This window comes from Condylura cristata, unplaced genomic scaffold (assembly GCF_000260355.1).
Source record: "Condylura cristata isolate star-nosed mole 26May11 unplaced genomic scaffold, ConCri1.0 scaffold00006, whole genome shotgun sequence".
Classification (NCBI taxonomy): domain Eukaryota; kingdom Metazoa; phylum Chordata; class Mammalia; order Eulipotyphla; family Talpidae; genus Condylura; species Condylura cristata.
Genome location: NW_004567107.1, coordinates 54,895,365 through 54,909,284, shown reverse-complemented (window position 1 = coordinate 54,909,284; position 13,920 = coordinate 54,895,365). Strand labels below are relative to the sequence as shown.

Sequence of the window (13,920 nt, the reverse complement as noted above, 5' to 3'; positions counted from 1 at the left end):
CAGAATCAGCACATTCTTTACAAAGAAGGGAACAGAAGTAGCCACAATCAGGAAAAGGAAAACCAATCAGAAAATGAGCAGTATAGGGGAAAAGAGAAGCACAGAAAAACTGAAAAGCAGAAGGGAAGGAAAAAGCATAGGAAAAAGGAGAAGCACAGGGATAGAGTAGCAGAATGGAAAGGAGTAGCAGTGGGAAAAGGAGAAGCTTAGGGAAAAGGAGAAACAGGAAAAAGCAGAAGAAAAATCAGGAGAAAAAGTAGCATAACCAGTGGACACTGAAACAGTGGAAAAGCATAATTAGGAGAAATTAGGCAAGGAAAAACACCTGCAGAAAGGAAAAGCATAGGAAAAGGAGAAACATAAAAAATGGGCAAAAACCTCAAAATGACATTTCTCCAAAGATGATACCCAAAGAGCCCAGATATGAAAAGATGCTGAATATCATTCATCATCAGAGAGAAGTAAATCAAAACTAGAGATATCACCTCATACTTCTTTGGATGACTATTATTTAAAAAAAAAAAGACATGGAAAGTATAGAAATAGCAAGGAGAAACTTAGACCTTTACACTGTTGGTGGGATTGTACAATGATAGAATCACTACCAAAAACAGTACAATGGCTTCTCAAAAACTGAAAACAGAACTCCTTATGACCCAGCATTCCCACTTCACTGGGTATAATGCAAAGAAGTGAGAGCAGAGTCTCGGAGAGTTATTTGTCCACTCAGGTTCATAGCAGTACGATTACTAATTGTCAGTAGCCAAAAGGCAAAGGACTTACATAGATAATTTCCAAATATAGCACAAAAAGTAGTACATGCTTCTCTCTTTTCTAGTAAACATTTTCTGCTTTTTGAATTCTTAAAAATTTTCCATGTCTGCTGCATATGTGAAGCTTATTTCTACTTCCATCTTAAAATGTAATACAGTGCAGAAAATATCAGGGAGTTAACCATTTTTATTACAAGGAGAATAATTTTAGACAAAAAAATTTAAATATAGTCATGAACATGTTCATTTGTTCAATCATTATGTCACAGGGACCAGTCACAGTTCCTAATAGTGGAGGCAGTACTAAGTAAAACTGTTCTGGTCACTAAGCTCATATTCTAGTGAGATGACAAATAAGCAAGCAGTGTCAGGTGTGACTAGCTGATAAAAACCATGATTGATCGGTTGACCATTCACATAACTCTAGACTGGTGACACATATGTGACAACTGTGTATCATTATCAGATACAAATTGAAGTATTTGATTTCACAAAACCAAGTGACTGACAAACCAACAAAAATTAAGTTGCCTTTGGGAAGTCCTTTTGGCTTATGATTCATAGAATTGGCCTAATGAACTGGCAGACACTACAGTAAATATACTATAGAATTGTGTGTATAGAATTACTTTTCTCTCCTACTGAAAAAATAAATCTAACTTTATATTAGAAACCATTAATTCATAAGGACATTTCTATCACTTTTTTCCCAAATTACATTAAAAGTTTTTTAATGTAATGTACCTCTATAGAATTTACTAATAGAAAATTTGTAGTTTCCATAGGCCCCAGGGAATCAGGAAAGACAGTCAACATGTCCTTTGCTATCAGGACCTTATGTGAAATATGGTCATTTGCCAGATGTTTTACTGCTCATTGAGCTCTACCATAACAGAATAGTAGAATTTTCAATAACTGCACTTTATTAAAGACTTTAAATGTTGCTTCTACACTTTTAAAAATAGACTGATATACAAACAATTACCAGAAACAAGGAGAACTTTAAAATGGAACGTAGGGTTGAAAATATAGTTTTAAGTGCTATCATGCAGTAAATCTTCCATATTTAAGAGTGCAGAGAATCAGCACTGAGTAGCTTAACTAGAATCACTGAAAATTTTCCACTGCATTTTCAAGGAACTTATTCTGACACTAAATGGAATGAAAGGAATTATAGTAACTGTTAGGGATGGAGAAAATAGTTGGCAGTTGCACACATCTGGGAGTGAGTGGACTCACATGGTATCTTCCCCAGAGATCTTAGCACTGGACACTAAGTAACTGGAATGATCAGCTTCCTTCAAACAGGCTTTCAAATAAGCGTCTTAGATAAAAAGAAACACTGAAAAGCTTTTTAGACAATGGAATTGTAATGGAGAACTGGGAAGAGCTCACAGTACTTGTTAAAAGGATCCAGATGTTTCAAAATCCGGATACAAAATTGTTTTAAATTTCTCATCCAGTTGACAGCCGCAAAGAACCTTGGTAGAAATGGCATATCTGAACATAATGTGTTACAACAGGATCCATTATCACACATACTTTAGCTACATGCAGGATCAGATACTTAATACCATGACAAACATGTGTAACTCCTACACTGAAAGTCTGGTAGAAGGCTAGCAGCAGTAGTGGGTATATTCCCTATCACCAACTCACAGCTAGTATTGGATGGGCATATCTTTACTGTGTTCATCTTTAGTGTTGCTTAGAAGCAACTTAGTTTAGAATTTAATTAGTATAACTATATATGTGTGTGTGTATACATATAATGCTTAAGCTGTATATCAACAAAATATTTGAAAACTATTACATGTCAAGTGTTTTTAAGCATAGGATAAAACACAGATGTTCTTTCTGCCCTTGAGGGAACTATAGTTGACTGGGACAGACTTTAAACAAAGAACCATAAACAACTGGGCAAATAATTACACACATATAAAACACTATGAAAAACATATAGGAAAGTATCACAAGAGAAATCTAAACTAATCTTGGGATCCTTCCTTCCTCCCACTGAAGAATGTTTAAACCAAGATGGAAAGATGAGAAGGTTTTGTTTTTTTTTTCTTTTTTTTAGAAAAAAGCCTTTAGAAAACAAAGGCAGAGATAACAGTAGTATATTTGTGGGGTCTAAGTAAGAGATGCTTAGTCTCTTGCCAGAAGATGACTCTATGATCAAGTCAACTGTGATAAATCAGTCTGATACTAAAAGTTAGTAGGATGCACTGCCTAAGAGCAAGTTCTTCAAGACCACTCCCAATTACCAACAAATCTCTGGTTCCTCCAGCACCAGGAAAGCTGTCTTGTGGACGCCAGGATTGGAATGAGAATGGCAGTATTAGCAGGGTTGTGGGTGAGTGGGGAAAATAAATTGGCTACATATCGGGGAACTCAGCAAGTGAACAAATGTATTGAGAAAAATGGCAGTCAGGGCCCTCCCTGGTGGCGCAGCGGGTTAAGGCACAGCACTGAGGGGCTAGAGCCACTTCCGCATGAGTTCGGTCCCCGCCTGCCCCGGAGGTGGCCACATGGCGCGGCAGACCTCTCCTGGCCCGCCTGCTGCTCCCCTCGGCAGTGTGCTTCATAGATCTGCCTGTTCCGCTCCCGGCTCTGTGTGTGGTGAATCCTCTCACCGTCCCTGCACCTCTGGCCTGTACCCAGTTCTGTATCCATAAATGAATAAATCTTTAAAAAAAAAAATGGCAGTCAGATTTCTGACTGTAAGAGAAGAAACTTGCAAATAGGAAAAGAAGGAAAGGTAGAGAGAATCCTGTGGTACTGAATTAGAGATACGGGTATGAACTCATGGTCTTATCTGTGTGTGTGTGTGTGTGTGCTTGCGTATGTGTGTATATGTATATATACATATATGAGGTAGAAAAAGGGAATGAAAATGAATGTATTTCCTAACTTTATTCACTGAAATGGCCTCACAACACTGATTGTTCCAGTAATAGAGATAACCTGTACCCAGATTTTAGCAAAAATCATGCACCAGAATTTCTCTGAAAGAAAACTGAGCTACTTGGCTACCTTAGGGCTGAGACAGTATAAGAAGAGCCCAGAATATCCTTCTGTGCCACCAAATAAGAAAATACTCAAAGAATGATGGGGTCATGTCAAAAGGACACAAGAACCAACCCTAGGAAGCGCTTACTGATCTAATCTGGAACTGTTTGAGTATGAAAATAATGACTAATTGAATAATAAATAATTAAATTAAATAGGAATTTAGGGAGTGGAAGGGGGAAGTGAATGAGAAAGAAGGAAGGAGGAAGGGAAGTCACAAAAGAGAGAGGGAGGGAGGGATGGGGGCAGCCCTGCTTTATGGCAGAATGGCTATTAAAAAGGTAAATGGAATAATGGAATCTTTTCCTTTTTTTTATTCAACATGGTAACATTGGTTTACAGGATTTTATACGATTTAGCAGTATAGGATCACACTGCTTGGGTGTATGTTATCACACCATACACACCACTAAGGCACCCATAATCTGACACTCTAGTCCATTTGCAACAGGGTGTCCTCGGGAAAAGGGGAGGTTCCAGGTTCCTTGCCCCACCCAAATGGAGAGTGGAGCTGAACAGGGAGTAGAAGAATCCAGAGAGGAGACTGAAAAGGATAGAAGCAGGATGGAGAGCCAGAGGAGACCTGAGGGAGACACATGGGGCAGAGAGACATGTGAAGAAGCAGCTTTTGTTTCTTGGCTATGGACTGGTTGAAACAGATGTGGGTGAGAGACCATGCGGAGGTGACTATGGCAGTGTTTATCTTGATTTTGATTTTGCTCTTTTCCTCCCAAACTTGTCTGGCCATTTCTGATCTGACCCTTTTCCATGGGCCCCCTCCAGAAGGTGCTTTATGCTTGTGGAAGGCTTTCAGTTCTCACTTTGGGCCAATCCCTTTTGGGTAGGCTTTTACCCATGAGGGGATGGGTAACTTTGGGTGTTTGATCTAGAAACTATAGTCTTTGTCTTTTCTGTATTGCACACTCATTGTATTAAAGTTCCTTTCCATTAAAGGACTTACAAGTTTTGCCTTGATGTGGCAGATGGCAGAACCTATTTAGAGCTGGCAAGTTTGGGGCACAGGGGTGTCCCTCTCCCTGCCCTGTAACACATTGTGCCCCCTCCCACTTTGTTCTCCCCTCCCTTTCCTACCCATCTTGTAGCGCCAGTTCCACTGTCAGATTTCTAGGCATTATTTTTGGTTTGGTTTTTCCTGACTCTTTGTTCTGTTTCTTTCTCCTTCAATAATGGAATTTTAAGAATCATTTTTTGGGCAATAATGGTAGTAATGATCAATTCAGGCAAGAAGACATTAATGAACACTACAACTAATGAGCAAAAGCAGAAAGAAAAATGGGATATTCTAAAAGCTTCAAAATATCTCCACATGAAATATTTGCTGATGATAAAAGGAAAAGAACAACTTTAGTGGAGATCCCTGGGCCTGGAAGATACCACCAAACAAAGAGGTTGATTGACATCACTGTTCCAGGCAACAGACGCCATGCACACCCAATGGGAACAAGGGAAAAGAGCAGAGCTCCTCTTTGATTTTCCTGCCAAAGATGACTGACCTGAGGAACATCAAGCAGACCCAAACAGCTGTGTGCTCGTAAGATACCTGACTTCTGACCTGCAAATATTTTCCATGTGAAAATCATGGAAGTCACAGAAGGCTGAGGAGTGATGCCAGACTGAAGGAGATGGAAGAGATAAGACAAGTGCAGAATGACCATCTGAAGACTTTATTTGGTCAACTGATAAAAGATGACCAGGGCAGACAGCAGGGGAGGGAAAGCGATCGAAACGGGAGGAAAGAGCATCACTGTGGTGATGGTACATGGGTATCCGCAGTGGTGGGAAAATTACTGGGGCTATCCCTGAGGGGAGAAATCAAACACTCTCCAAAAGGTAACCACAATATTAAGAGGAGAAAACAATAAAAAGAGGAGAAAAAAAATAAATAAGGGTTCAGGTTGAAGGGTGTATAAGAGTCCTCTGGTTGTTTTTGCAGCTTTTGGGGAAAGCTTGGAATTATTTCGAAATGAAAAACCTATTTTTTTGCAAAAAGGTTTAATTTAAAAAATGAACAACCTCTCAAATAATACATACTTGCAAAAATGTTCATACCTTCTGGCAATGCAATGCAAATGAAAGCAGTCTTAAAGTATCATTTCATACCTGGCTGGTTTTTATTGTTAATCATTTGTTTATCTCTGTGTTGGATACTGTGTAACTTGATATTGGAAAGGGTTTACTCTTTATTTTCTTTTCTGACCACTGTTACATAAAGATACTCATAATTCTTACAGAAAATCTTTAGGGAAGATTGAATTATTTCCTCCACTTTACACAAGAAACTAAGGCTTGGAGACCCAAGCTGCTTGCCTGAAGTAATGATCCATCCAGTCAGTGACAGAAGTGGCGGAGTTTACACCCAGGTAACTCCCATGCCTTAAACCTCTATGAAATACTGTTTTGCATATTCATATACAGCTGAGATACTGAAATCTGGTACAATTCTGAAGAGCACTGATGATAATGAGCCATGCCATCCCAAAAGTCACAAAATCCTCAGACTCACCCACTAATAAATTTCTGAGAATTTCTCCTAAGGAATGCTACATGCATAAGAGAAAAAGCTCCATGGAGAGAGACATTCTCTACAATGGAATTTTTTTTAATGGCCACTGGGGAATGGTTAGGTTAATAATTCATTAACTTGAGGGAAAATTCTTCAGTTATTTAAAATGATAGAGATGTATAGAAAAAGAGGGAAATGTCTGTAATACAACATTAAGTTAAAAATACAAATATATGTACTCTGAGAAACAAGTGAAAATATGAGTGCATAATATGAGTCGTGGGCTAATAGGTGACTTTTTTTCTCAAATATTTTCATGGCTTGTTTACAATAAAAAGCAGCTATCAAACATTCCCAAATATATCCTACTAAGAAATGTCTAGAAACTGTTGTAATGAAATTTTTTCATATTTCCCCCAAGCCTCCATTTGGTGGAATGTTGTTAAATATTTAAAAATTAGACAACACAAAAATAAAAATTTTATGACTCAATATAAGCAGTACATGCATCTAGAAGGATAGATCCTAGAATATCTGCTCTGGCTTTCCCTAGTTGATGAATGATAGGAGGTTCTTATTTTTTTATGTTATTTTTGAATTGACAGTTAAACACATATATTCATTCTAATAATGTTTTTAAAAGGTGACTCTTATTAAATTTTAATACTTAAAAACAGCACACTGTCATGACAACCAACTCCATGATTTCATATAAAAAGTAGGACAACTTCCTCATATCAATTATTCTACTCTCAAAGTTCAACAAATTCTGTTTCTTCGGCTAAACTCAGCAGATATATCTCAGGCTAAGAGTCAGAAAATGACTGAGAAATGACTATCTATATTTCACATGCAAGCCCCATACTTACATGCACATACAGATCAGAAATCAGAACAAAGAATGAACAGGAAACAAAAGTAAGAGTCAAATTTTAGAGGAATTCAAGGGAAAAATAATTCCATGACAGGTAAAATTGATGATAAGGAAAATTTTAAGCCTAGCATAGTTAAGAAATGCCCACAAATGATGAGGACAATGACAAAGGTTAAGGAATCACACATCTGCTAGGAGCAGGCCATGGGTGACTTGGGATGAAAAGAAAATGTTACATGACATAGACCAAAAGAATTATGTGCAAAACTAGGAAGTGAAGTCTTCAAACACTAGAAGGAATTTCACCTATTTGACAAGGTTTTCAGATGTAGGCTTTTATGAAGAAATAGAAGCTATGACTATTCTGAATGTTCTATTACCCAAGTATCCAGAGTGAGAAAAGTCCAAAGCATGAGAAAACAGATGGATCCATTCATGATCTGAAATCTGATTGGCTAAAACTGAGATCATGATGCCCACTCTCAACCTGGTCTAAGTGTGGACCAGGAATAACTCATATCTTTCTCTTCTTCTTGTGAGTCACTAAATTGCATGCAAGGCGATGAAACCATGCTATCCCTCAAATTTGATTTCCTGCCTATGCCAAGCATGATTTTTATTTTCTGAAGCCATTTCTCCCTCAAAAGAGCTCACCAAAGTTGTCATCCTTCCTATCAGCAGCCCCACTGGGCTTTGGTGAGTGACATCCAGACATTTAAACTCAAAAGCTGCTTCAGAAGGGAGTTATTAAAATTCAAATGAGCTGGGCATATTGAAGAAGAAAACACTCGTTTGCATGCACACCTCCGCATTTGGCCATCCCATTGAGTTCCATAGAGCAGGGTCTGGTTTTGTTTTTGTAAATGGGCTTCCTAGGCGGAGGTCAGCCTCCCACGGCCCCCACTCCTCTGGGGTCATCATTAGTAATGTGTAAGGCTGAATAGATTTTCCTCTGAATCTAGTCAGCAAACCTGACAAGAAGGCAGCCCTCTCCCACAACCTGAAAATGCCAAAAATCTGATTAGTAATATGGCATTTGTTAATACTTCATTTATCTATTTTAAAATAGCTTTCTGCAAGACTGCATGTAACGTTATTGATGTCAGTTCCACCTTATTTTTCAGTTTTATAGCAGAACATTTCCTGTTGCGCCATGACTGTGTAATCATAAAAATGTTACATTTAACCAAGAATTTCCCATCTGATTCAGAGAAAATTCGTTTCTGTCAGTATGTCAAGAAATGTCAAGTATGTCAAGAATGGGGAAGTTCAAATGACATTTTATTCACTAGAGAGGAAAAAGAGTATATCATTTGTCCTTATGAAGTTTTATTGTATTTTTGATGAAAATATCTTATATTTGCATCATTTAGCAATTTATAAGGTATCACTGAGCAAACTAGCAAAAAATAAAACAAAAATATATATTCCTATAATATTCTGATCATGGGACTTTTAGATATTCCTTTAGCAAAAATTCAGTTTCTACTAATGATGACATCTTTATTATGATATCTAGATTAAGCTGATTTATTTATAGCATTATATCAACTCCAGACTATTTGTAATTTATGTTTACCTCTACACATATCATGTACAAAATGACATAACCATATGCCCATTTTTATAGAGGATATGCAAAAATAAGTCATATTAATTGCAATTCCAGTATAACAGCACAATTTCCAAACATCCAGAAACTAAAGGAATTATTTTCCAGCTTATGGAAGTAGTTTATAATCTGGAAGCTCCAGGGACTGCACTACCCACTGAGAAATCAGAGATGTGACCTTTAATATTCCTTTAAATGGCAAGATTTTATTCTTCTACAACTTTCATTAACCAACTTGCAATCTCCAGATTTCTTCATTTTTCATTTTGTTAAAAAAACTCTTTTTTCTAAAAACATGATAATCTTGCTTTGTAGTATTGGCACTTGTTTTGTCCAGATGGACCTCTCCAGCTCAAGGAAGAATGAAACTTGCAAATTCCATAAGTGAAACTGGATTCTGAGCCATGCACATATTCAGTTTGAATCCATGTATTTTTCCTTTATAATTTTGAATAGTATATCATCAAAAATAATGATTTAATAGCTCATATTATTCTGGTTCCACTTAAAAATAACAGCACTCAATCTCAGTCATCTGGCTGCTTTTGCTCTAATGTGAGTGACAGCAGAAAAACAATAAAAAATGGACTAAGTGTTTGCAGAAAAAACATACATTGGTGGTCTGGAGGTTAAATCTTAGTGCTATCACTGAGTGGCTTGTGTTAGACCCCTGGCCATGGAGGTGACCCACATGCCACAGCAGACCGCTCCTGTCTCACTTGCTGCTCCCCTCAGCAGTGTATTTCAGTATATCTGTCTGTTCTGTTCACCACTCTTTTTCTGGTTAATTCTCCCACACTCTTGCACCTCTGGCCTATACCCCATTTCTTATATGCATAAATTTTTTTAAAATCTTAAAAAAAAATCCAGGTGTGCTTTTATTTTTGGAATAGTCAAATGGAAGATTAGGGTGTTTACAGAGCTACCCCCACCCCTCCATTCTCACATACCCTCAACCTTCAGTCAGATATGCTGATTGGACTAGCAGTACATATGCTGATGTAACATGTACTGTAATGGTTTTATGGTCATCTCTATTACCAAGATAGCCTAGCAGAATAGATTCATCACTGCAGATTTGTACTGAATAATTCTACAACAGCATGCATAAGGCATACAAGCTTAGAGAACATTTAGAAAGAATGATAAAATTTAAGAAATGTGCTCACTTGCCTTTTTTTCCACCTGTTATGAAGAAGCCAATCGTTGCTCTAATAAAACTGCTTTCAGGCAAATAGCTATAGTCTGTAGGAACTGTGGAGACAGAAAATGATCAAATTAACTAGTGGACTTTGCAGGACTAATGAACAAGAGATAATGACCTCATGCAGTCATATCAACCTAGAGACAAAGCAGAGATGTTTATGCCATTAATCTCAGAGCAATACTCTGTGGCTGCAACTAATTCTATTAAATTAAGTAACTGGCCTTGAAGTAATCAATTAAGTGACACAAGCAAATCCGAAATGGTGGTATAACTAGTAGAGGCTGAAAATCCAGCAGATGAAAATATTACTGAAGTGGTTAAAAAAATCCTGTCCACATTATCCCAAACCGTTGCCCTTTTCAGTGTCAGCCAGACAGGGCTGGACTTTTAGGTGGAGATCACCATTCTAGAGGATACTTCAGGATATCCTGAATCAGATATATGAACCATGAAATACAACAACAGTAGCAGACAGTCTCTTACTTTGTAAGTCAGGGACTTCTAAGTGACAAAAATTGTGTAAGGAACCAGATGTGGTTACTGACCTGGAACGGTCAGTGACATTTATACTAGTTGAGTCCTGGGAGTTTCCTAGATTCTTTCCCTGTAATTATTTCATGAGATTGTTATAACAGCAATAAATGGCTCAACTGGAAAATTCCACCAGGATCACTTGATCCTGTACTTTTGTAAATCTATAATAATCATATTGTTTAGAACAACCTGGCTAGAGATGATTCATCATGGCCCCACTTTAGCATATGCTGGCTAGATATGTTGTTCAAAACACAGTAAGGAAAGGGGTCTCCCTGGTGGCTCAGGGGTTAAGCCCCAGCACCATGAAGCTCTCCATAGCCACTGCAGCATGAGTTCAACCCCCGGCCAGGGAGCTAACCCACATAGTGCACTCTGTCTCTGGTGAATCCTCTCATTGCATTCCCACCTCTGGCTTGCACCCTAGCTCTTATATGCATAAATAAATTAAAAAAAAAAAAGGCAAGAAAGCAAAAATCGGACATAAACATGCTATTTTACCAGAACATGGTGAAAGTATTGCCCTTCAAAACTAGCATTCCCAACGCTTCCAATATGATTATGTTCTGTCCCCTCTCCACCCCCCCTTTAATATGACAACTCTTAGCTATCTTGGGTTCATTATGTTGTTAATGCTGTGGACCAACGTCCTATTTCTATAGGTAAGAAATGACTGAAAGTGAGCATGTATGTTGATTGTGAAGCTGTCTGAGGACTATGTCAGGATACGTGGAGCTACTTTCTGATGAGGTATCTTGGATACCTAAACTCTGGCCTGGGTAAAGGACAGTCAGTGGGTTGAAGTTCAATACAGAGCAAGAAACAGATGTAGGTGACAGGGTATTACAGTGATATCTTTTCCAGAAAGAGTGATATCTTTTCCAGAAAGTCTCCAAAGAGAAAAAAATTAAGCTTGTGGGAATTGCAATTATTTTGTATTGCCTTTTTTAAAAAGAACTGGCTTCCAATTGTAACATCAAAGAAGATGTATAGCTTTAAATGTATTTATTGCATTATTTTATCAAAAACAGGGGCAAAAAGAATTCCATATGTGAAGAGTTTTAATGAAATGTGAATATTATAAAACTATGATTACATCTAGTTAAATAATTCTGTTTCAAGCCTCAAGAGCCTGGTTCCTAGTTTCTGGAATCATCATTACTAACTATATGTAAATTAGATAATCTTTCTGTTCTTCATTTTCTTCATTTATAAAATATGGGGTTAGGCTGAATGTCTAAACTGTTCTCTAAGAGGAGTACAGTGGAAGAATAAAAGCAAGGGATGAAGAGGCTTGACAGATGGGATTTCAAAACACATGTTCATCACTTACCACCATGTGACTGTAGGCAAGTCAGAAAACCTCTCCACACTCTATTTTTTTCTGTTGTAGAATATGGATTATAATTTCCACCACTTAGGGTGTGAAGATTAATCCTTTAAACCAAGTACAGAGGCCCATGTCAGCAATCCCTCCTCCTAGCTCTAAGATTGTTTGACTAATCTTACCAGAGGTTCTACTTTGATTGGAAGATACAGTAGATAGATGAAGATGTCCTAGAAGCCAGATTGCATTTGACTGAAGACCAATCACCCCAGACACACTGATGACCTATGGATGAAAATGTAACAGTTCAATGACAGGGCCAGGTCCATTCGATAAAAATTGTTCACAGGAAGTCACTAATCTTTTCTGAGATAGTGACTTGGCTGGTAAGTTCCATGACAAGATGTAATAAGCACATGTCTAAAACATTAAACCTGGTGTAGGTCAGAAACAAATGTTGCTGAATCAATCAATCAATCAAGACAGAAGGTACTAGAGGCTGGCTCAGGTTTTACTAGATTGTTTGCCAAGGACTTTTTTTTTAAATAGGAAAAGAAAATTTAAAAAGTAAAGAAAAGTTAATAGTTATTTACCAAAAACCAAAACCAAAAATACCTTTAGAAATATGACTGCACAATAGAGACAACCGAAGAGGGGGAGGTTAGGGATGGGAACAAGGAGGGGAGTAGACCCAGGATTCTAGGTAAAGGACTGTGGGTGCCTTGGTGGTGTAGTACCTCTCAGGTGAGTCTAATCCCCTCAATCATCCAGTGCTACAACCTGAAGCACCTCAGCTATAATCATAGTCATAAACTGACTAAGATACCTCTAAAAATGGAAGGGGAGGCCCTCCCTGGTGGCACAGTGGGTTAAAGTACAGCACAGAGAAGCTAAAGCCACTGCAGCATGAGTTTGATCCCTGCCCTGGAGGTGACCCACATGGTGCAGCAGACCTCTTCTGACCCACCAGCTGCTCCCCTCAGCAGTGTACTTTGTCCATCTGCCTGTTCTGCTCCCCGCTCTGTCTCTGGTGAATCCTCTCACTGCCCTTGCACCTCTGGTCTGTACCCCAGCTCTGTATGCATAAATAAATAAATCTTTAAAATATAATAATAAAAAAATGGAAGGGGCTATTTTGTTTCTGTATTATTTAAAGAGTGTTTTATTACTGCCTTATAACTCACAACAATCTTCTTAAGCTAAAATTGATCACTTACAGATTTTTCTCCCATTTTATAGCAACTTAAGTTTCAACAGAATTATTCTTTTTAAGAATATTTATATTCAGATAGGGCAAGAGAGTTTTTTCTATTTATAGATTCTTGTTTTTAAAAGTATGAATTACTAAAATTTCTTTATGTGACAGGCATTATAGTCAACTATACAAGATGGACAACAGGTATTTTCAGTGAAAAGAGCAGGATACAAAGTTCTCTAATACCAATGACACAAAGAAAATAAGGACGCTTGAAAAGAAATATGACCCAGAGCCTCCCTGGTGGTGCAAAATGGTTAAGTCTCAGCACTAGGAAGCTGTCTGCAGCCACTGCAGCACAAGTTCAATTTCTGGCCTAGGAAGTATCCCACAGCAGGCCTCTCCTGTCTCAGCCTGCTGCTCCCCCATAACAGTGAATTTCAGTCATTCCGCTTGGTCTGGGCCCCACTCTGTCTCTGGTGAATCCTCTCACCACTACTGGCCTACACCCAGTTCTTGTATGCATAAATACATAAAATGAATCTTCAAAAGAAAAAAGGAATATGACCTAATATCAGTAGCAGTTGTATCAGGTTGAGAGGATCGCCAGTGATATTTTTAAACTTCTTTCATTCTGTACTTCCAATTTTTTTTTGGCAACAAACATAAATTTAAAAGATTTAAAATATAATTTCTCAGCAGAAGAGTATGTTTATTCTTCCGCCAAGAGTAACACTGAGAATGATTGACCCAAATTCTTTTATCAGCAAATTGTGAACTGTGCTCATGACCATTCTACCCA

The 13,920-nt window shown here is 37.9% G+C and overlaps 1 protein-coding gene across 1 annotated transcript in view; it reads right to left on the bottom strand.

Annotated features, from left to right (window-relative positions):
• Nucleotides 1-13,920, bottom strand: part of FOCAD (focadhesin) — a 240,939-nt gene that overhangs the window by 19,016 nt on the left and 208,003 nt on the right. Inside the window, exons 34-35 of the mRNA XM_004677690.2 lie at nucleotides 12,106-12,208; nucleotides 10,029-10,109 (exon numbers count right to left, since the gene is read on the bottom strand). Coding sequence (XP_004677747.1) covers nucleotides 10,029-10,109; nucleotides 12,106-12,208 — 184 coding nt within the window. The remainder of the gene's footprint in view (nucleotides 1-10,028; nucleotides 10,110-12,105; nucleotides 12,209-13,920) is intronic.